This window comes from Rhinopithecus roxellana, chromosome 10 (assembly GCF_007565055.1).
Source record: "Rhinopithecus roxellana isolate Shanxi Qingling chromosome 10, ASM756505v1, whole genome shotgun sequence".
NCBI lineage: Eukaryota > Metazoa > Chordata > Mammalia > Primates > Cercopithecidae > Rhinopithecus > Rhinopithecus roxellana.
Window position 1 is genome coordinate 133874931 of NC_044558.1, and position 24727 is coordinate 133899657.

Here is a 24727-nt window from a genome sequence, read left to right on the forward strand (position 1 = left end):
TAAAACAGCTATTGACGGGCCAGGCGCGGTGGCTCAAGCCTGTAATCCCAGCACTTTGGGAGGCCAAGACGGGCGGATCACGAGGTCAGGAGATGGAGACCATCCTGGCTAACACGGTGAAACCCCGTCTCTACCAAAAAATACAAAAAACTAGCCAGGCGCGGTGGCGGGTGCCTGTAGTCCCAGCTACTCGGAAGGCTGAGGCAGGAGAAGGGCCTGAACCCGGGAGGCGGAGCTTGCAGTGAGCTGTGATAGCGCCACTGCACTCCAGCCTGGGCGACAAAGTGAGACTCCGTCTCAAAAAAAAAAAAAAAACAGCTATTAACAATGATGTTTATCATTCTCTTCTCTAAGAATGATCATATTGGTTTCTATCTGAAGATTCAGTGCTAAAAAGAGAACTGAAGTCTCTCTGACAAACTCTAGAGAAGACAGTACAGATTTTCTTTGAGTCTTGTGCTGTCGCCCAGGCTGGAGTGCAGTGGCCTGATCTCGGCTCACCGCAACCTCTGCCTCCCAGGTTCAAGCGATTCTCCTGCCTCAGCCTCCCAAGTAGCTGTGATTACAGGCACCTGACACCACGCCTGGCTAAATTTTGTATTTTCAGTAGAGTTGGGGTTTCACCCTGTTGGCCAGGCTGGTCTCGAACTCCTGACCTCGGGTGATCTGCCTGCCTTGGCCTCCCAAAGTGCTGGGATTACAGGCATGAGCCACCTCGCCCAGCCCACAGTACAGATTTTCAAAGCCATTCTTTTCCCATTTCTTTCCTTAATACTCTATATATGTATCCATTTTCTATAATAAGCATATTATTTTAATAATACAAAAAGTTTTATAATTTACCCTATACATTTATAAATTTTAGAAAGTATGAAGTTTATCCTTTATAAAAGAAAATTCAGAAAGCAAAATTGCAAGCTTCAATCCAGTTCACATCATGGAACTCTGCCATCTACCTCATGCAGACTCTATAATTTCCTGTACAGAACATGCTGCTTCTTACTTCCCTGTTTCTCTCCATCCCTCTGCCTCCCAAGTAGCCTCATGAGATCTTTCTGTTTCCTCTACCTCAGTCCAGCTAAAGCAGATATCCACTCAGGAATCCCTGGGTGGCCTGTACTATTGTGCCTTATTCATTTCTTGGTCCCTTAACTAGACTGTGAAGTCTTTGAGGACAAGGACAAGTTTACTAATCTTTGTATTTTTTTAAAATACAAAGATGGTAAAATCTTTGTATTTAACAGTGCCTGGCGCATAGCAGCACTCCATCAACAGTTGTTGAAGGAATTGAAATCACCATGAAGAACTCATTTTCTTTAACACAAAACACTTGATGGAAAAAAAAAATTACACTACAAATTTTAATATAATTTTTAAAAATCACATGCTATCTTGGTATAAGAAATTCCCATGGCATCAATTTTCTCCACTAACTAGTCTGCCTTTGCCAAATGAAATCCAGGATAGGGGTATCTGGCGTGGCAGCCATCAGTTTCTATGTGGACTCCCAGGACATTCCCAGCACCAGAAGCTGCTGCTTCAGCCACAACCAGTGTAGCCTCATTCCTCAACATTGGCACTTTTCTTTTTTAGAGAAGCATATGATAAACAAACAAACAGCCACAAAAACCAATCAGCCAAACAAAGAAACCCAACCCAAAACCTTTAGCCATAAAAAATAAGCCCTGTACTCCTGAACAAATTGAAACCAAACTCTTCAAAGCCTGGCAATTAAAGGAGATTCTCTATCTGCAGTAGAGGGTGAAGAATGTCCAACAGGCTGGTCCTCTGAGAATTATCTCTCCCTTTAGATAATTCTCAGAGAATGTCTCCCTTTAGTTATTATACCCCACTATCTGGTTGAAGAGGGAAACTACTCTCTCAGTTAATATCATAACCCAAGTGTGAATCAAATATTTGGGCACAAGAAACTCCTAGCAGTTCAGGTGTTCAGACTGGAAAATATACTTGGAGGAGGCATACATGGCTCCTTCCCTCTGCCAGTCCTTCTGTTCTCAACACCACATTGGTACCAGCATGTATTAGGTTCTGGGGTTAGAAGGGTGGCATATTTTAAGCAGAGCTCTTTTTTGTAGTCCAAGACTTATCAGGTGATTTCATAATCAACTTCTACACTGAGTCAAGGAACTTCAGGTTTGGACAGAATCCTTACATTTATTATTATTTTTTCTTTTTTAACTTTATCCTTTACCTAGATTCTCCAAATGTCAACACCTCATATAACCACATTACAATGATCAGTATCAGGAAATTAACATTGATAGACCACTTTTACCATCTATCTAGTCAAAGTTGGTCATTTGCCCAATTTACGTCCTTCTTCTGAACCAGGGTCACACATGGGATTCAGCTGTCATGTCTCTTTAGTATCTTTTAATTTGGATAGTTCCTCAGTCTTTCTTTGTCTTTCATAAGCTTGACACCTTGAAGAGTACTGGCCAATTATGTCATAGCATAGCCCTCATTTGGGGTTTGTCTGAAATTTTCTCAGTTAATTCATTTTTGGAAGATGATGTTACATCCTTGTCAGTGATTGTATCAGGAGGCACGTGATGTTGCTGGGTTTCATTACTGGTGCCATTAATGCTGATCACTTAAAGCGATTTCCCCCACTTTAAAGTTATTATTTTCCCTTTCATAATTAAGTATATTGTAGAGAGAGACTTGTATATTATATACAGGTTATATACTTTTCATCATATGATCACTCATTAATTTTAGCATCCATGGATAATTTTTACTACTGTGATGTTTGCCAAATGGTGACATTCTATTTCCATCATTCTGTCTGTATTTCATTAATTGGAATACAATTATTAAAAAGGAGCTTTCTCTTTCCACTATCAACAGGAACTCCTGGATTCTTATTTTATGCTATGGGAGATAATGTGTCACTGTCAATAATCTTTTTCTCTAAATTTTCTCATATTTGACCACCTAGAGACCTTTCTAGGTGGATCCTGGGTTCTCTGACATGTCTCCATCATTTTTAAGCACTTCTTGAAGGAATTTTCATCCATCTTTAATCTCACCCATCTCTAAATCACTTCATAGTGGCCCTGGCATACAGTTGTTCAGCCTGTTAGACCAAATCCAGCATCAGAGAACCTTCACCACCAGCACAGAGCTTTCCTCCAGACAATTCTGATGGCCAAGTGTGTGTAACAGTCTTAGCTCTGTTTCCTCAGCATTCATAGCCATGCAGCCATGCAGTGTGCAACAGATTAAGACTAAGCTAATCCTGACCAAATGTTAACCTTATTCATGGAGCTATAATTAAATAACTTATCCAGAACTATAACCAGATGACCCAGACATAACCTTGGGGCTTGACATTGCCAAAATGGCAGCTCATGCCTTCCCTTTCCTCTAAGCACCACATCCACTTAGATATCCTAAGCTGAGGCTCTACCTTGGTTACTGCTGTTAACTGCTATCTAGTCCTTTTCCAGAAGTAAAGTCTGCATCTGCACCTGATGATAGCGCACCATGTCTTCCAGCCTTGCGTTTGTTAGTCCTATTTCTGGGACTAACAAACTTATACCTCCCATAACTAGGAGAAAATTGATGCCATGGGAATGTCTTATACCAAGATAGCATGTGATTTTTAAAAATTATATTAAAATTTGTAGTGTAATTCTTTCTTTCTGCCAAGTGCTTTGTGTTAAAGAAAATGAGTTCTTCATGGTGATTTCAATTCCTTCAACAACTGTTGATGGAGTGCTGCTATGCGCCAGGCACTGTTAAATACAAAGATTTTACCATCTTTGTATTTTAAAAAAATACAAAGATTAGTAAACTTGTCCTTGTCCTCAAAGACTTCACAGTCTAGTTAAGGGACCAAGAAATGAATAAGGCACAATAGTACAGGCCACCCAGGGATTCCTGAGTGGATATCTGCTTTAGCTGGACTGAGGTAGAGGAAACAGAAAGATCTCATGAGGCTACTTGGGAGGCAGAGGGATGGAGAGAAACAGGGAAGTAAGAAGCAGCCTGTTCTGTGCAGGAAACTATAGAGTCTGCATGAGGTAGATGGCAGAGCTCTATGATGTGAACTGGATTGAAGTTTGCAATTTTGCTTTCTGGATTTTATTTTATAAAAGATAAACTTCATACTTTTTAAGATTTAAAAATATATAGAGTAAATTAAAAAACATTTGTATTATTAAAATAATATGTTTATTATAGAAAATGGATACATATATAAAGTATTAAGGAGAGAAAATGCTCCTCCCGTCCCACCATTAATGGGTAAAGAACGTCTTTGAAAATCTGTTATTCCAAGTCCTTTTTCAAGGACCAGTTGCACCAGCAATACCTGGTGAGCTTATTTTAAAATACATAGTTTTGAACTCTAATTACAAGGCAAATCTTCAGCCTCAGTTTCTTCATCCATAAAAATATTCTTCATCCATAAGGATATTCTTCCTTCATAAGAATACGGATTTGTCAGGAAGATTAAGTGAAATTTATGCGAAGTGCTTAGCATTTTCCTGACCCAGTCTAAGTGGTGAACAACATCCGCTGCTGTTATTATTATCAGTATTACTATTATAACTATTATTGGCCAGGCAAGTGTTACAAATACCATGTGTTCTGCTTCTCCTGAATGAGTAAAGAGCAACTGCCCAGAGGGGTGGCATTTCCCATCACTCTTATATTTCATGTACAATAGGTGGCAGCAGAGCCTACATACATTGGCTCTGGTGGTCAAGAAAGGGAGATCATGGAATGGAACTCAAGGGAAATCAGGTCCTGTATGAAGAAGGGGCGCCTGTTAATGACATGCTTCCAATCCACGGAGAAAGATCCTAGATTGGACACAAAAGGGTTAGCCTTCTACTCTAAGATCTGTTATTTTTTAGGCTTTCTGGACTTCCATCTGTTCATCTGTCAAATGAGTGCTTGATATTAGATGATTTCCAGAATTGCTTCCTTTTTTAAGACTTTATGCTTCTACTAACTGGGACTCTATAATCTTGTCTGCATTCTGTGGGCAGATGATATTGATTTATCATTTCATGCTGGACTTCTTTCCTCCCAAGAGTTATATTCCTCCATGCTAAGAGTTTATCACTAAAGGAGACTAAACATAGTGAAGAGAAAGCCGTTTTTACTTCCTGGTGAATGTGCAGTTGCTCTATAATGGATGGCCAAATATGTGTTACATTTTCACTGCTATTTAACTCATACATCCACTCCATTGCTTAATATTCTTCTTTTTTTCTGGGTATGCCTTCCAAAAACAGTGGTTATTCATGACTACTCAGATTACAGCTAAAGTTTAGAACTTTGATATCTATGTTACCTGTAATGAATCTGTAAAAGAGCAAATGACTTTCGGACTCTGATTTCCTTTTCTGCCCACCCCAGTTCATCTGAAATAGGCTGAAATACCTGTTGCTCTTATCATACTCTCTTTCCTCGAGGCTTCTTTCTGTAGTATAAATATGTACCTTTTAAACAGCAACCACCACCATTGAACTTTATTGAAGGTTTATCAGGTACTATTCTAAATGCTTTACCTACAGCATCTCATTAAATTCTCACAGTAATCCCACGAAATGATGAGACGCAAAAGCACTGCATGGTTATTATTAGCTGATTTCTCTATCTTTTCTTCCAAGCCATTCTTTCCATGCCCATTCCAAAGTTATTTACCAGATTGTAGTCCAAACCTGTAACATACTTCCCATGCTCTCCACCAAACTTACACAAAACTTACTTCCCAAAGTCTCACGATTCAGTATATTTCTCCTATATTTCTAATTTCACCTAAAATGATATACTTTCTCATTTTTGCTTCTGTATTATTAGTTTAATAATATTAGTTTCATATTCAGTATCCTTTATTTCCTATTATTGTCTTGTCATATGCTGTTCACTTTTGAAACCTCAGATGACAAACATTTAATTATCTTAAGAATCCCTGACTTTAGTATAGAATTAAAAATTATTTCTAGATTACATGTACGCTTACTATAGAAATCTTAGACAAGACAGAAAACAAAGAGAGTAAAATATAAATGCCAGTATTTAGGTAACAACAATTAATATTTGGGCACAGAGCTGTCATTTGTATAACTGAAATGATACAGTATAAAAATGTTTGGGGTCATAATAACTAGGTAGAAATGACAAATCTTTTCATTGCTTTATTTGCCAAGATATAATATAGCTCTAATAACAATTGTGTATATGAGCTTTTTAAAAAATAACAATTCTATTGACCACACTTTTCTGCCTATTCTATTTACTATCATACTCTACTTCCAACAAGTATAGAAAAATCCATTTAACAGGAATGAAACTATTCTTATTTTGAAGCTCTAAATAGTTAAGTGGGAACTTTAAAATATTTATCTTTTAAGGAAAAACGAGCACTTGCCTTCATCTCCATCATCCCCAAATGGGTAGAAGAGAGCAACAGCTAAATTGATGAACACAGCCAGGTTGAAGGAAATGCTCCCCCAGAGAGAGATGTGCCTTGAGAACCAGAACAGTGCAGGGTTATCTAGGAAGTGAGAGGCGTAAAGGAACAGAACAGAAAAATAAATTTTGGTTTCAACACACGAGGCTTACCAAAACAATATTTTACTAAATGCATCATTTTTGTAAACTATTATAAAAACCTATTTAAATAAATATTTGACTTAAGTAAGTTTATTAAAAACAATCAGAACCATAAAGGAGTGAAATTTGATTCCTTTTTTCATCCTTCAGCCAGTTTAGGCCTAAACTACTGCGGAAGGGCGAGGAATTTTATAATCGCTAAAGGTGGTCAGAAAAGGTGATTCTGTAATAATTCTCTGTAATCTATCCTCAGAGCAGTTTAGCAGTTGCCTGGGGTCCCTTTTAATGAAATGATATACTTCACTGGATAATTTGGTAATATCGATAAATTGGTCCCACTCCCATGCCTTAAAGTCAAATAAAAAGACTCCAAACCCATAGCACAGATGTATTTCTAATGAAAATTCCTACGACACAGTCACAGTTACCTGAAACTATGAAACCTAATCATGAGACATAGTACTCCTGACAGGGAACTAGTGATTTATAATATTATCTACATTTTAAACCTTAAATCTTCCTAAGAACTTGTTGGGTTTGAAACAGCAGAAGAAAATGAGCACTACAATAAAAACTACTAATAAGTGGAACAGGCTTTGCTGAATATATTCAACAAAGGACTCTGTCTGTCATCAGAAATGAATTAGTAAATGCATCAATCGAATACAGTTTACATTAACCAAAAGTCAGTTCTTTCCACCTCTGTTAAATAACTGAACAGACTTGTAATGCACGTAAGTTTGAATGAGAGCCAAACTTACTAGCCTGCACTGGGCACTCACATGGCTCCTATAGGTCTTGTCCATTCTCCAACTTTTAAAAACTTAACACCAGGATTAAAAAATTTAAGGTAATCAAGGGGGAAAGGCACATTGGTTTTCAAATGGAAATGATAAACTTTGTAGACAAACCCTGTGAATTTCAACCTAGTGCCTATTGCCTACTTACAAACTGTACTTCGCTTCAGTCCATCTTGTTTTCCTTCTCTTGGAAGGGAACATTCCAATGCCAAAATATGCTATGATTAGCTATGCCATTTAATTGACTAATGTACCATAAACTGTAAACATCTGCATCTCCATCATTCCTCAATTAGGAGTCCTCGTTTTTAAAGGTAGACTATTAAGACAAAATTAGAAGATGTTGATGCATGCATTTGTAATAACAAATCCTCACTATTGAATCCACCAAATGAATTAGATTCTGCCTATGGCCTCATAATAAGCTGCTTCCAAATTTTACAGTAAAATGTACATTGAAAATTATTTTAAGAATTAATTTTTGGTAAATGACAAAATGCTTATTTTTTTTTAAAAGCACAGACCCCCCCAAAGCACTAGTTCAGTATTCAATTTATTGTCAAGGAGAAAATATATGTGTTTTTTGTTTTGTTTTGTTTTTTGTTTGTTTATTTGTTTTATTGAGACAGAGTCTCGCTTTGTTGCCCAGGCTGGAGTGCAGTGGTGCAATCTTGGCTCACTGCAACCTCTGCCTCCTGGTTTCAAACGATTCTTCTGCCTCAGCCTCCCAAGTAGCTGGGACTACAGGCACATGCTACCACATCTGGTTAATATTTTATATTTTTAGTAGAGACAGGGTTTCACTGTGTTAGCCAGGATGGTCTCAATCTCCTGACCTCATGATCTGCCTGCCTCAGCCTCCCAAAGGGTTGGGATTTACAGGCATGAGCCACCATGCCTGGCCAGAAAATGTATGTTTTTTAAATGCTCCAAATGAAATCGTGTCTTCATATGTATTTCAGACACCCAAAATTTTCACTGAATTCCATAAGGCTCTACATGGTAAATTGCTAAGGGAGAATAATTTTGATTTTTTAAAAAACATTCTGTTTTAAAAGCCTGAAAATGCATACCACACCCCTATACCTAAAGACATTTCTCGAGCACCACTCGAATTCATAAATCGTACCTACTAAAGTTCCTGAAAACTAGCATAATGAAATACCGTTGAATAGAAGTATTGAGAACATATCCTCTTTGTCTAGAAAACTCCAAGGGACTGAAAAAGACCTACTCAAGAGTTTCCCCCACTGACTTTTGTGAAAAACTCATGAGATCCCTTATCTTGGAAAACAAACTAAAGTTTATTTAAAAATTCTAAAATTTTAAATTTTAAAAGTCAGTGTTTCCTAATAGATTTGGGATCTAAGAGATAAGTCATGGGAACGGTACTAAACTGATTTTTTAACTGAAATATTATAACATTGTCTTATTTAAATACAAGTGTCATGACATGTAGAGCTTGTTTGGTGAGGGGAGGTAAAGATATGTTCAAAGAAAGAATTACTCTCAGCAAAACATGAAACAAGCCCCTCAATTTCAGGACAATAGAGGAAGAGTGTGCAGGAGCTGATGTCTCTCAATCCTATTCACTGACAGGCCAGTCAGGGCCCACTCATGGGCTTCAAACCTACAACTGTTCAACATTTGAAAACGTACAGCTGCAACCCTGCATTTCATAATATTTATTTTAAAAAAAGGATCATCATGAAGAGTTGATGTAATTAGTTAGGGCTTTCTGTTTTCCTTAAGCTGCAGGTGTCTTGGCTCCAGTGGTAGACTAAGTGGACATCCTCAAGCCTGCAAGTGAATTCAGTATGTCAGACTGGCAAGAAATTAAAAAACAATTTAAATGAGCTGCATCATGCGTCCCAAAGTACCAAATTATCTACCACTATGCATAAAACTAACCATTGCAGTTTACTGTACTTACTCCTGATTTTCTTTTGCCACTTCATTTCATTGTAGAGATCTTCTGTTTGCTGGAAAAAGTCATTCACTTTACTTCCTTGTTCATCCCTTTCAGTTGTATTGAACACACGGCACTTGGATTCTTGAGTGAGGTATTCACATATATTGGGGACAGGAAAAACTATTTGTTCCATGGTCCTATCATGCCGGACAATCTGAAAACATTAATTTGCATTGTTTTTAGCCTTTTGGACACCTCAGCCTTAGACTTGCTTTTGTTTTTAATATGAGTTTGAAGATGATGTTTCATGAACTCAGTTGTGAAAAAATATGCCAACTTGAAATATCTGAAAGAACCCTTTTTACTACACTACTTTGCATTTTTCTCTTAAAAAAGAGAAATTAATTGACTAATATATCATAAACACTATACTTTGTTTAACATAACAAAAACTAAAAACCTTTTATTCTTTCTGGGTTAGCATTATACTTCTGCCACCCATTTTTATTTTTGTGAAGTACATCCTAAAACTAAGACAGTCTCAATTAGAAAGTGATTGGCTGGGTAGGCTTAAATATAGCACTTATACTATTTGTATCTTGTTCTTAGCCTCTTCGTCCTAAAAGGGGCTTTCAGGTAACAAATGACATATTCAACATTATGTGTCTGAACTCTACAGAGAAAAGTGCTTTATATCATTAAAATGTTCTCTTACTCATGGCAAAATATATTTTTGTAGGTACAACATCCATGTAAACATATACCCATATTTAAATACCCATAATTTTGAGCCTCCCCTATTTGTTATTTGTGATTGTTTAACTTTAGACTAAAAAAAAAAAAAAAAAAAGGCTGACTATTTTCATACAGCTTTACTATGTAACAAGGGTTCATGTAGCCTAAATTTCAAGGTTCACATTTATGTACAGTGCCCAGTTCTCAGGAATGAATAAGGATTGGCTTAACCAAAAAGAGTAATTCTGCTTCCCTTTGCTACTGACTGGTGTGGTGGTGGTCATGGGCTGTACCTCTAGAAAGTGAGGCATAAAGAGAAATCTCCCGAAAGGGCTTCCAGGAGAGATTTTGTTTGTTGGTAAAGGCAGAGAGCCATAAGAGACACACAAAACAACAACAACAGCAGCAACAACAACAACAAAAACAAAAATGAAAACCAAATATATAAAAACAAAAGGTTTTTGTTTGTTTGTTTTTGTTTCTTTGGTTTGCCTGTACCATCTTTCTTCTTGCTTAGAACAAAAGGGTCTAAGGGCATGATGCTTGGAACTGTAGCAGCCATTTTGCAACCATGAGGTGAGATAGAGTCAGCATGATAAGGAACCTAGTATAAATACGTGAAGATTTTGCATATTTTAAGACATCACTGAGTCACTGAATCAATTATAGAACTACTGGTACTCCAGACTTCCCATCAGATAAAATTTTACTGTCTAAACAATTGTCAGTGTGGTATTCTATTAAACTTGTAACTGAAGGTATCCTAAATGATATGTGATATATTCAATTACATATCAGAATACTGTCATAAAGCAAACTACATGAAATTTAGTAAGGTAAATAAAAATTCCTGGATATAGGTTACTAAAATCAATTGTACAAAATAATTGGACATATTATTGGTATGACAGGCAACCATATGGGGAAAAAAGGTTTACTTGATCCAATAGTATCAAATATTTTTTAAAAAATCTCAGGGTTCATCAAAGAAATCGTGTCTAGATTATTATAAGCCAAGCTCTTCAGTCCTTTTATGAAATGTTATGTTTGATTACAGTTGCCACATTTTGCAAACAGCATGGACAAACTGGAGGGATTACTGAAGGAAATGGAGGTGTGTGAACTGCAAAAAACCAGAGATGGATGATTTTTCAATACATTTATTCAACAAATGCTTATTCAGTCTTTAGGTGAGGCATGTTGGAGAAAAAACAACACCAACCCCAATGGGTAAGAGCTTGTAGTTTAGTAATCATGATGGCTCTTCAGATGTTAGAGTCAAGCTATCATGTTGAGGGGGGAAAATGTTCTGAATGTAAATATTAAAATGGGCTAATGTTAATTCTTTATTTAAAAAAAGTTTCTAATTATTAGAGTCATTCAAAATCAGATCAGTTTCCTCGTGATGTAGTGAGAACTCTATTGCAGGAAGAATTTAAAGCAGAAGCAGATTATTACAGGGCAATACCTTCTTAGATGGGCGATTAGACGTGAGGCTCTTCCTATTTCCCAGGGTCTTTAAGTCTACAACTTGCAGACAAACTATTATTCTCAATAACATGAATTGTTGTGGTTACGTTCAAGGCACAGGGTTCAGTTTTGGAAATACAAAGATGACCAAGACCAGTCCCTGCCTCAAGTAAGGGAGAAGTGACACATATGAAGCTAATAATATTCCAATGTGATAAATATTAAACTAACAGAATAACCAAACTGTTGTGGAAGCATACACAGTGAGATGAAATTAATGAATGCCTGGAGAAGGGAGGAAGGCCTCTCTGAGTAGGTCATGTGAGCTGGCTTTGGATGAACATGAGAACTGATGAATGAGTTCATCAGCCTGGACCACTCCTCTGAAACCCGGACTTGTATATCGAACTCCATGGATGACTCAAAGTCACCTCGAATTCAATCTATCCAATAATGAACAAATAATCTTCTTCTATATTTTATCTGCCAAACTTCACTCTCTCCTAGCATTCTCATACATGGCACCAACTTTTGCTCATTTATTCAAATGAGTAGCCCAGAGGACATCCTTTTGCACACCATTCTCCTAACATGTGCAATTCAGCCTCAAGCCCTGTCAATATGTATATGTGTGTGTTTACTATATATATATATATCACTATATAGAGATGTACATGCATGTATGTATCTATATATATGTATTTTCCAGTCCAGCCATCTTCGATATCATCTCTCACATTTACCATTATAATATCTTCCTATCTGATCTATGTGTGTTTTCTATCCCACTCTCTTTTCCAGTCTTGTCTCCAAACAGCAACCAGATTGATCTTTTGAAAATAGTCATCTCCTTCCTGTGTTTTTTACCTTCCCTTCACTTACTTTCTTCCTTCTGAAATCCCCATTCTGAAGGAGAAACTCATACTCAATCTTCAATACATTCTTAAAGGTAACCTTCTCAGTGAAATCTATCCTGAAATTGCTCAGGCACCACTAATTACCACTGAAATTGCTCAGGCACCACTAATTACCACTGAAATTGCTCAGGCACCACTAATTACTATTTTCTCTACATTTCCTTGGCCCTTTGTTTATATACTTATGACACAGAATTATCTTCTATATGTGTGAATAGGTAGAGAGTTAAGTGCTCAGTAAATATTTACTGAATGTATGTATTTATAGCTAAATCTCTCCTCACTGCTGGAATCAATAAAACAACATCAACAGCTCCCATCTCTCACAGGCATTAACCAAACTTCTCTGCATGGCCTGCTCACTCTATTTCCTATTCCCTGGTCTCTTCTGATCTCCTAGCTTTGTACTTTGACTTCTGGGATCTTCCTTAAGACCTTCATGGTTTGAAGACCTATTTCTACTTGTACAGAAATATTTTTGCTGCTAGTCCAGCTCATGGGTTCCACTTAGTCAAGTCTAACACCAAAGTTGTGGTACTATTAATGTTTACAAATGTGAGCAAGGTATCCATTTCTGTGACACAAAGGTATGGCAATAGTAAACAATACAGTGTAGGGGTTATATATTCCGAGAGTAAACACAGTGATGCCCATTATGCACTCTGCTGAAAAGTAAAAAATATCTGCCAAAATGAATGAATGTATAAACGTAAATTATAGGAGTGACAAGCGTCAACTACTCTGCTCACTTCTGCCTGATTAGCTCTGCCAGCCAGTGTCAAAATGATACCATAGCTAGTAAATGACAGCCAGATGGGTCTCAGAACATATAATGATAAGTCCATTTTGACCCACACCTCCTGAACTGCCACCAACCATTAAATAATGTCTCATTTATGAGGGTCGGGGGAGGTCAATTGCTGCATACTGAAAATGGAAACTGTTAAACCTTGCCAAGGCTATGGTATCAATATGAAAACTGTATTAGTTTCTTTCATGTTTACTCCACTTGTGAATTGTTGGAGATCTCTATTTTAATAAGCCTTCCACAATTTTAAAAAAGATACCTTTTCCTGAATGAAGCCTTCTATTATAATAATCCCATCTCTCAAACACTATTGCTCTGCAATGATTAATTGCTTCTATGGTTAAAAAAATCTATTAATTACAAAAGAAATATTACATATAGTCTTAGTAAAAAGACAACTTTGAAAGATGTACACCTCATTTTCCTATACATCACTCCTCACTCATCCTTTTACTATACATTTTTCACTTTAAACCACTCAATTCTGCATCATTGCTCTAGAAAAAAATATGAAAATGGTCTAAAATAGAAAGTAAGCATAACTTTTCACAGTTGGTCCCTTTCAATAAATAATAGATGGTTACCTCAATCTGTGCAGTGTGGTTGGCATAATACTTTAAGGCTTCATCTCCTTCATCTGGATCCGATCCTGGTTTGAGCATCTGCTGCAATAGTTTATTGTGGCGGGCCAACTAGAGTGGGGAAAAGATAAAGGTTTTAGGTCCTTTTTTACCCTTTCCTGGGGTCGAACTTTGAAATAATTTTGTCTACTTGTATACATAGCTTCACAGTCCTAGGGTTAAGGACAATTAGTTACACTTCAGGAAAGCATGTCTGTATTTGAAAGGCAGAGATAATGAAATCACAATGATCAGCCATTAATATTTGTTGATTAAATTTATGTCTTCAGTAAATATATGATTGTACCAGGAAGAAGAAATGTTCCCAGTGATACATAATTGATACTGTCTATAGTAAATTTACACTACATACACATAGAAACAAAGTGATCAACAGTGCAATAAATCAGTGAGTAGTGGGAACAATATAAATGTGTGTTTTTCCTACACACACATAAATAGGTATCTGTATTTCAGAAGAGTTTCTCTTATAGCATGTAATCTAAGCTCTACATTAGTAGTTGGTATAAAGTCCTATGTTTCTGCACGTTTGTAAGCCAAAATTAGTGCTTTCTGGGTATAGATCTTGATTTTATTGTCATTGAAATTGAGCATTTAAAAAAGCAAAAATTTCACCATAAATTATTTTAAACTGCTGGTGGTGGAAGTCATCTTTCCCTCTCATTTGAATGTCTACAGCATTTGCTGACTAGTTCTCTCACTTTGTACATTAGTAATACATGTTGCCTTCAGATGTCTCCTTTATGGTTGTCTCGAGCAATTCCTGAAACCTTGCAATGTCTTTCACTTATCAAATATCCTATTAATGCTTAAATTCTCTGAGGGCTTCTACTAACAAAGACTCTACCACAGAACTCTCTCACTCCTAGCACAGTGCCCGCCTCCAACTTCATGACAGGTACTAATTCTACGTACTTCAAGTACATGATCTTACTTGAACCTACTAAGAAATTCAGTGGTAGGCACTCTTTATTATTGCCATTGACAGATGAGGAAACTGAAGCACGGAGAGTGTGAGGAACTTGTTTGTGATAACATAGCTAGAAAATGGTAGAGCCAGTATTTTATCAACATTATAGAGCGATAAGTTTTCCTATGATTCATGAGATCTTAATACAAACTGTGATTATAATCATAGAGATGAATTTTAAATAATAATTCAGAACCTAGAAAACCAAATGAACATTATCCTTGTAAGTGATAATTTGGTAAGCTAAATATTCATTACACTGATGTTGCTCTAGAGCAAATCATTTTGAAAATTGTTATTTCAGAATTGGTTTTCAGGGTCATTAATCACTCAAGAAAACCATTTCCTATTTTCTATTTATGTTTTTTTGAACTAAATTTGAATTATACACATTTTTATTACAAACCATAGTCATGAAACTTGTTGTGACTTAAAGGGGTTTCTAAAAATCTCAATGAGTTTGAAAGCATAAAATTATTGTAATCACTTAGGTACTTCAGCATGTTTTAAGAAGTGGCCAGTTCTTGAAGGCAAAACTGGCATGATTTCTTTACTGACTGGATCTGGGGCACGAAAGAAAGAGAATTAAGGATGATTCCAAAGTTATTGACCTGAGCAACTAATAGTTTAGATATGTCATTTACTAAGAAAAAATGTAGGAGGAGTACATTTAGCAGGATAAAATCAGGACTTTGGTTGTGGACACTTGAAGCTTTAGATGAGGAGCGGGCTGTTGGATTTGTTTGTCATTTACTAAGAAAAAATGTAGGAGGAGTACATTTAGCAGGATAAAATCAGGACTTTGGTTGTGGACATGTGAAGCTTTAGATGAGGAGTGGGCTGTTGGATTTGTTTGTCAGGAATTCTGGGCAGAGGTCAGGGCTGGAGCTGTGCATGGAGGGCTCGTCAATATATGGCTGATACTTAAAATCATGAGCCTTAGTGAGATCACCTAAAAGTGAGCTTAGACAGAGAAAGGAGGTCCACGGAACTCCAATATAGGTTAGTAAGAGAAAAGACACCAGCAAATTAGACTAAGAAAGTTGGTTAAGCAAGGTAGGAACAAAACCCCACGCAGCCAGGTGTCTTGCAGCCAAGGGAAGAAATAATTTCAAGAGGGATGGAGTGATTATCTGCGTTAAATGCGGCAGGTAAGTCCTCAGGGAAATGTCATTTGGTTTAGCAACTCGGAAATCACTGAAAAGCTTCACAGCAGCAGTTTTAGGAAGTGGTGGATACCAAAGCTTAATTGTAGTGACTTTAAAAAAGAATGGGAGGCGAGGAGGTATACACAAGGAGAGTGAGTAGAGACAACTCTTGAGGACTGCAGGTGTGAGGGAGAGCCAAGAAATAGGATGGCAGGTAGACAAAAGGGCAGGGATAAAGGTGGATTTTTTAAATACAGAAAATAGAACATCGTGTTTGTTTGGTTTTGAAAGGGACTATTCACTAGAGCAACATCTTGACTAGGTGAGAGTGGAATGATCTAGAACATTTGTAAAGGGGTTTGCCTTAGATAGGAATAAATTTACCCTTAGAGACAGTGGGGAATATGGGCACAGATTCAGGAGGTTGGGTGGTTGTGATGATGGGAACACTGAGAAGTTCTTTTCTGGTTACTTTTTTTCTCAGTGAAGTAGGAAGCTGATAATGAGGACGAGAGAGGAGGTGTTGGATAACTGATGAAAAGCAGCTATAAAATAGCTAGGGAAAGTACATGGACTTGGAAATACAGTAGTGCTGCCAGAAAGCCTTAAGGGTCTCCCTTATGTTATGGTCAAAGGGAGGCCAGGAACCATATTTGTGTGTTTTTCTCCGGCAATATTCAGCTGTCTGGGTAAAGTCACAGAGTATAAAGAGAGTTGTCAATAATGAGATCTACAGTTTTGTTGGGTAAGGTCAACAACACATAAAAAAGAGATACTTAAATACTGGAACTCTTTAAATCTTACATAACTGATAGTCTCCCAAGGTGAGATAGTAATTTGAATAATTTCTCCTGTTTATTTGTTTAAAAACTTTTACTTCTTTATGATCACTTTATAGGGTCAAAAACTGCTGCAGTTATTTTAAGAAACCATTAATGTTATTTAATGTAATAGTAAACAAATCTATACAAATCATTTTCAGTTAGTATATCCTGCTTAACAGAAACATCTGTGGGCCTCTCTCCCTCCTGTTGACTTAATGACATGATTCTGCATGTGTCTTGTTTTATTGCAGAGAAGAGGCATTCTAAAAGGAACTCACCTAGGCCTCCCTTCACATGTTCAAAGTATTAGAACAATATTTTCATTCATGATTAGATAAGCCATCTTTACAGATCTTTGAAAACTTGAAATATATAATTGAAAAAGAATAATACAAACAAAACAGAGAAAACTTCACTGTTTTTTTCTACCTGGAAATCTTTCATATTCTTTGTAATAGAGGGTCTTGACTAATGAGGCTTATTTGCTCCTCCCTGTTCTGTGTTCTGATAGAGCCCTGCACATATCTATATTACGAAATTTCTCATATTGTATCTGAGTAACTATTATATCTCTCCAGTGGTCTGTGACATCCTCAAATTAAAGGGCCTGGTCTTACTCATCTCTTTGTTCTCAGTGCCCAAAACAGAACTTGATACACAAAATAGAGTCAATAAATATTGGTTGAAATCAATGAAGAAATGGGCTAGTTAATAACATATATTCATGGATTTAAGTGGACAACAACTCTTAAGCCTCAATGAATTATCTCTCTGTTTCATCCTCTGTAAAGAAGAAGGGCAAATAAATCTGATTAGAAATCAGACAATGGTACAAATTCCAGTATTTGTAGAAAGAAAATATTTTAATATTTTTTCTTGTTTGACAGTTATTTATGTACTCATATGTATTCCAATAGATTATAAGCTATTTGGAGGAAGGAAATAACCATTTTTAGTGGCATCCTTTATTATCCATTTCACATTTATCTTCTTACCATTGGGATTTTAATGTTCATTTCAGTTTGGGTCCAAGTAAGGACAAGGTAAAAAAAAATCAAGAAACTACACTTTGATGATATTCAATAATAATTATTTCTTAGTACTTTTCATCTGTGTTTTTTTAATGTGAGTTCCACTTTTATTGGGTACCCAATCAATGTTGAATGGAACCCTATATGATAAAGCAAGGATAGCATTCCTATTATATAGACAAAATGCAAAAGAATTAAGGAATATCTCGATGATTGTGAAATGCATAAAAATGACTGATGTCAATACAGAGCTTTCCTGATCCAAATTAACAGTTTACTGAAAGCACAATACAATGTCTTAGAAACCAATTAACATATGCTCAATAGTTTTTAAAGGATTTAGTCCCCTATACATGCAATCTGATTCAAAATATTCTGTAGAATGAACACACTGCCAACCAAAGATATTCAGTTGTCTTAGTGATGGACTCTTTAGCCACATTTGTCTACGCCACACTTTTATATGCCACGTACCCTTTTATATGACTTTAAAAAAAAAGAAAAAAAACCCAGCATCCAAAGCAGCAATCACACCATTTACTATTATGTGCTTTGGAAACCAAAGGTAAAAATACCTGGTAAGTTTCTGCACAAGTATGGCACATCTGTGGAGAGTTGTAACAATAAGAAATCTAATTTAGATCCTAATTAAAAACTGAAAACTGCTAATGAATATATTCAAGGACTGCCGTCTTACGATAGCCAACTTTACCATTGACAAAGATGCTCCCAACAGGACATGAAATTAGCTGATGTCACTATACAAACATGTTTCAGAAAGCCAACCAACAATCAATATTAATGATAATGAGAGTCTGAATTTGGGCAACTGCATTGAATGTTAAAAGGGGGAAATGCCATGGGGGGAATCTCTGGGTCTTAGAAATACTTATATTTCACAACAATCTTTATGAGCCAAAATAGTAGCAATTGTTTTATATATGGTGCGCAAATGATGCCTACCCAGTTAGTATGCAGTTTCAAAAGAATTTTAGCAACAAGGAACACTTATTAGGTCATTATTACAAATAGAAAAACTAGGCCTGATATAATGTATTACATATCACAATATTAAAGTTTTGTAACAATGCAATGAATACATGGGTAGGTATAGTGCATGCATACAGATTAGTGAGGAGAGGATCCAAAGCATTGGTGGATAGTCAACCTTAAGAAAAAATAAAGACATTCCCCACAGGAAAGACTACCAAGAGATTCTTTCATTGTATGTTGAAGACAAAAGGAAAATCATGCATATCATTATCAATCATGACACACTTGTAATTTAAATATAGATGCATCACTCAATAGGAATAAAAACATGTATATGTATATATTCATAAAATACAGACAGACACATAAGTGCAAACCTTATACATAAACATATATAACCTGCAACAGAGTCTTTGAGCAACACCATGTATTTTTTGAATCCAAGATTAGGGAATAAAGATGACAGACTTGGGCTTTTTATTTTTAGTGGCATCCTTTATTATCCATTTCACATTTATCTTCTTATCACTAGGATTTTAATGTTCATTTCAGTTTGGGTCCAAGTAAGGATGGAGAAAAAAAATCAAGAAACCATACTTCAATGACATTCAATAATAATTATTCCTTACTACTTTTCATCTGTATTTTCTTTATGTGAGTTCCAATTTTATTAATTGGTAAAACTGTGACATAGCAATTGGCTTTCTCAAGATCACAAAGTGAGCTGGAGCCTGAAGTCGGAATAATTGCCTTGTATATTCAGGCAATTGTATTACAATACAATGACTTCATGCCAAACACTACCCCTATTTGAAGCAGAGAAAAATCAGCAGAAGGGGGCAAAAACTAAGGCTTTACCTATTCTAGTGTGCAAAATATGGAAGCCTCCTGTTTTCAAAACATCTACTTTTTTTTCTCTGATTCTGTGACCCTGTAAAGTGCAAAGCACGGTTTTAGCTACCGTGGGATGATAGAGATGAGCAATATTTATTGTCTTCTTTCAGGCAACCGACTTTCTAGTTGGAGGAATTAAAACAATGATAGACATGTAATTAATACAAGGAAAAATGAGGGCAGAATTACAAGGAATCACATTAGATTTGGTGGCACGAGGAAAGGAACCATTTAAGAAGTGCATCTGATAAAGGTTTTAAAGAATGGATGAAATGTCCAGGTAGAAAGGAGGAAGAAAGAATGGCATGAGGAAGTGGTTCTGCATAGAGAGAGGGATCCCATGAGCCAAGCCACGGAGGATGGGCAATGAGAAGAGGACTAGAAGGGAATTGGGAGCCACACTAAATGCCTGTGTGAGTTCAAACACAGAATACTGTGGTGGGTTGAATTTTGTCCAAATCAAGCCAAAAAGATACACATGTTCAAATCTTATCTCCTGGTACCTATGAATGCGATCTTATTCAGAAACAGGAGTTTGCAGATGTGATGAAGTTAAATCAGGTCACACTGGATTAGGGTGGGCCTTAATCCTATGACTAGAGTCCTTACAAGAACAGGGAAATATGGGCACAGTCAGACACAAAAGGAGAATGCCATGTAATGACACAGGAGATACTGGAGTGATATAAACCAACATATGCCAAGAACTGCTGGCAAACACCAGACACTGAAAAGAGGCAAGGAAGGATCCTCCTCGAGGGCCTTCAGAGAGAGCATGGTCCTGCTAACACCTTGGCTTAGGACTTTCAGCTTGCGGAACCGTGAGACAAGAAATGTCTGCCATTGCGAGCTTCCAAGTTGTGGACATTTGTTATGGCAGCCCTAGGAAGTTAATAAAAACCACCAAGGAACTTTTCTCTTGACTATGGCAAGGTAAACTGAGATTCTATTCATCTCTTTTTTCCTTTCTCTTAAATATGGAATTTGGGGATAAGACAGGATCCATTTGGGCATGATGCCATCTGCCCAGGGTTCCTTGCAGTACTGTGAGGTCCTTCATAAAGAACACAGACCACAGAAAAAATAACTGGTCTTCCCAAATACTGATGCCAGAATTACTCCTCCGTTAGTAGGGTCAGAGTTCTGTGAGAAAGAAGAAAAGGCTTTCCCACATGAGACTCAACTGTGTGGTCTCAGTCAGAAAATATTCACTATGGCTCTATGGCAAGTGAATATTTGGTACTTAGACCACTTTAGAAGAAGATCAGCTTCAAGAATTCCTAGGAGGGAGGAGCACATTCTCCCCACTTTAGTCAGCAGAATTGAGGCAGCCAGAAACCACCAGGAATATCCAGCATTAGTCTGAAGCTAAACAATCCAGAAGACACAGGAAGAGCTGTATGCACTCTTTTCTCAAAGAGGAGATAGTAGTTTCCGGAGGGGTTGAGAACCTTAGAGTGCAGCAGGAGGGGAAAGTCAGGAGGGAAAATGGGAAAGGGTATGAGATGGGCCATGGGAAGCAGATGAAAGCCCTTATACCCCACCAAATAGTACAATGGAATGGATTAGTTAGAAAAGCTAACAAATCTGTCTTTCTTGGAAAGTTAATTCTTGTCCTTCTTTCTTTCCCAGACACCCTTGTTCCCTAGTCAAACAGAGTTGTCCACATTATCTTGAGCAGATTTTGGTATATAACTGGAATGGAAACAGAAAGAAGCAATGTTCATGTTTCTCAACTTTCAAAATAGGTTTTTGAGAATCTAAAGAGAAAGCCTTAAAGAAAGCACAGCCAGAAGGAAAATGTGGCAGTGGACAGAAAGGACAGCAGGGGTGATCATTCCAAAGAATACAGACAAACCTCGGGAAGACACAACACAAACTCTCGAGTACCTTGCAAGACAGCTCTGGAGGATTCATGGACAACCAGACCAAAGGACCACAGACCTAAGGGAAATCATGAGCTCTCAAGACAGCTTTCTCTCAATACATACATACACACACACACACACACACACACACACACACACACACACACACACCACAAACCCCACACACTGTAGGAAAGTAAGGAACTGATCCCTTCCCTCCCCAGCAGTACTGAAGGAGCGACTCTAGAATGCCACCAGCATCACTCTGCACTGTACAACCTTCACCCAAGGAGTTTTAAAAACATTGTAAGTTACATTTATCTATTATCTTTTTAAAAATCCACTATGGTTCTTAGATATCAGTTTGTTATTTCCTTTATAATGGTAGCCAAACTAAGACGAAGATAGGTGCAAAATAACAATAAATTTGCCAGAATTAAAAAATGAAACAAACATGTCCTAATTTCAAATGATTTAGACTCCTACTCATTAGGGTCTGTGTTAAACTATAGTAAAATTGATAAAAGACCTTAGTGATGATAATAAATAAATGATTCATGACAGCTCAACCCTTGAAGCAGGACAAAGCAGGAGAGATAAAAAGGAGGAAAACGTTCCACAAACAATGCACTTTAAAATGATTTAGGGCAGTTTTCAGTAAGTAGGCTATCTTTGTACTATGATTTTATCATCAAGCATTACAACAGTGTTGTGACGTTTGATGGAGCTAACCTTCCTACAGATGGCTAACACTCATCCTAATAGAATGGTCCTCAAAATGGGGTTTCTGGGACAGCTAAATAGCATTACCAGGAAGCACATTAGAAATGCAAGTTCTCTGGCCCCACCTCAAGCTTTCCAAATCAGAAACTACGAAGGAGTACACCCCTCTCCTGCTGCACCCCACAATCTGTTTTAACAAGCCCTCCAAGTGATTTCAATCCTGCTAACATTTGTAAACCACTGTTCTAATAGATAGTAGATGTTATCACCATAAGCAATTTGGATTCTTGAGTGAAAATCCACCAGTTTTTTTTTTTTTTTAACCAAACTTACACATAAAAGAATCAAGTATTTTTAAAGAAGGTTTTTTTTTTTTTTTTTTTTTTTTTTTTTTTTTTTTTTTTTTCCATTAAAAGCATACAGGAGAAATGTTAACATGTAGATACTCTATAACATATTTACTGAACACATTTTCAAAAAAATTGAGATTAGGATCAGAAGTGCAAAATATGCTCCACTTAATTTTAAACAATTGGTTATTTGTCACCCATAGCTTCTAATTTCTGGGCTCATGAATTTCCATAATGCTTTGCATGGAGTGTGTCACCCAGAATGCATGTGTTGGAAATTTTGTCCCCAGTGTGGTGATTTTGGGAGGTAGGGTCTTTGGGAAGTGATTAGGTCATTAAGAGGAATTAATGCTGCTCCTGAGGGGACTGGGTTAATTTTCAGAGGAAGTGAGTGCATTCTCGCTCTCAAGGGACTGGACTTGTTATCTTGAGAGCAGGAAGTTATGCAGAAAGGCTGCTTTGGGCTTTGCCATGGTAGCACATACTTGCTTCCTTTTCCTTTCTCCACCATGTGATGTTGCAGCACGAGACCCTCACCAGAAGGTGACCAGATGCAGATGCCTGCATCTTGGACTTCCCAGTCACTAGATAAATCTCTTCTTTATTAATTGCTCAGTCTCAGGTACTCTCTTATAGCAACAGAAAATGGACTAAGACATGTACTAAAAGAGTAAAAACTACTTTAATCCCAGGAGGTTTGTATAATTATATGTAATATATATGAAATATATTAGTTTATGAATTAATTTATATGTTTATTTTCATGAAAAGAGATAAAATATTTATCTTGTAAAACAAGATTTTTCCCTACAGTTATTTAAGGCAAATTTTATTCTTTAGTTCCATTTTCAATTAAAACAGGTTATACCTTCTCCTACTTCTTCGATACTTCAGAAGCTACTGATTTCAGATTTTATAAATAATTCATCACTTTAACAGAAAATGCTTACTATTTTGTAGTTTTCATGTGAAATTTAATGAGGTATAATTCTTAATTGGTTTTGATATCCATGTAAGAATATATATCAATATTTTCCGAGTGACTAAAATGAAATGAAACAAAATAATGTGTATGTAGATCATCTTATCTGAAATCAGTATTCCACCAAAAATATTCTAAAGTAATCATTACGGTAGTGTCCTAGTCAAAAGAGTTAAAACATTTCAGGGTGAGGAAGCAAGAAAAGAAACTAATTCCACATGTGAAGTGGGGTTATCTACAGCACAGATAGACATAGAAACTGATTTCTGGGAAACCCTGAAATTGTGTACACTAGGAGTTTTTGCTTTCATTATGTAGAACTGATGGAAAAGAGACATCTCTTTGATCTTATTTCTTTTTGATGTAATTAAAGACAAGTCTTTGAAATTTCTGGGTGTCACTACTCCCACACAGGAAATAATATGCTTTCCTCAGATCCAGAGATGACCAGGTAATATTACTTGAGTTGCTTCTTCCAGCATCCAGAAATGAATTTGCTGGATATTTCCCATCCATGTCCCCTTCCACACATTTCAAGTGTGGTTTGGGAAACACTAGCAGAACAGAAGAATCTTTCTCCATGATAATTCAGACAATATGTGAGTATGAAATATTCTTCATTTGATTTTAGTATGTCCTCCACCTAGAATGTAGTTTACAGAAGGACAGGGATTTTGTTTTGTTTACTGTTGTATTCATAATCTAGGACAGTGTCTGGCACAGAAGAGTTGCTTAACAAATACTTTTTGGATGGATAGATGGATGGACGGATGGATGGAAGAATGGCATAGAGTATTTTTTGCTTATTTATTAGTTCAATTTTAATGGCATATGTGTTTAATTTTCTGAAATAAATTGAGTTTTTAGAAAATGATGAATTACAATATTATATGCAAATATGAGAAATGTGGTGTTTTATTTGTTTGATTGTTTGTTTGTTTTTTGAGACAGAGTCTTGCTCTGTCACCCAGGCTGGAGTGCAGTGGTGCAATCTCAGCTCACGGCAACCTCCGCCTCCCGTGTTCAAGCGATTCTCCTGCCTCAGCCTCCTGAGTAGCTGGGACCAC

At 36.7% G+C, this 24727-nt stretch overlaps 1 protein-coding gene across 1 annotated transcript in view; it reads right to left on the reverse strand.

Annotated features, from left to right (window-relative positions):
- ITPR2 (inositol 1,4,5-trisphosphate receptor type 2) overlaps positions 1–24727 on the reverse strand; it is a 493060-nt gene that overhangs the window by 90894 nt on the left and 377439 nt on the right. The window contains exons 46-48 of the mRNA XM_010379849.2: positions 13821–13928; positions 9328–9520; positions 6410–6535 (exon numbers count right to left, since the gene is read on the reverse strand). Coding sequence (XP_010378151.1) covers positions 6410–6535; positions 9328–9520; positions 13821–13928 — 427 coding nt within the window. The remainder of the gene's footprint in view (positions 1–6409; positions 6536–9327; positions 9521–13820; positions 13929–24727) is intronic.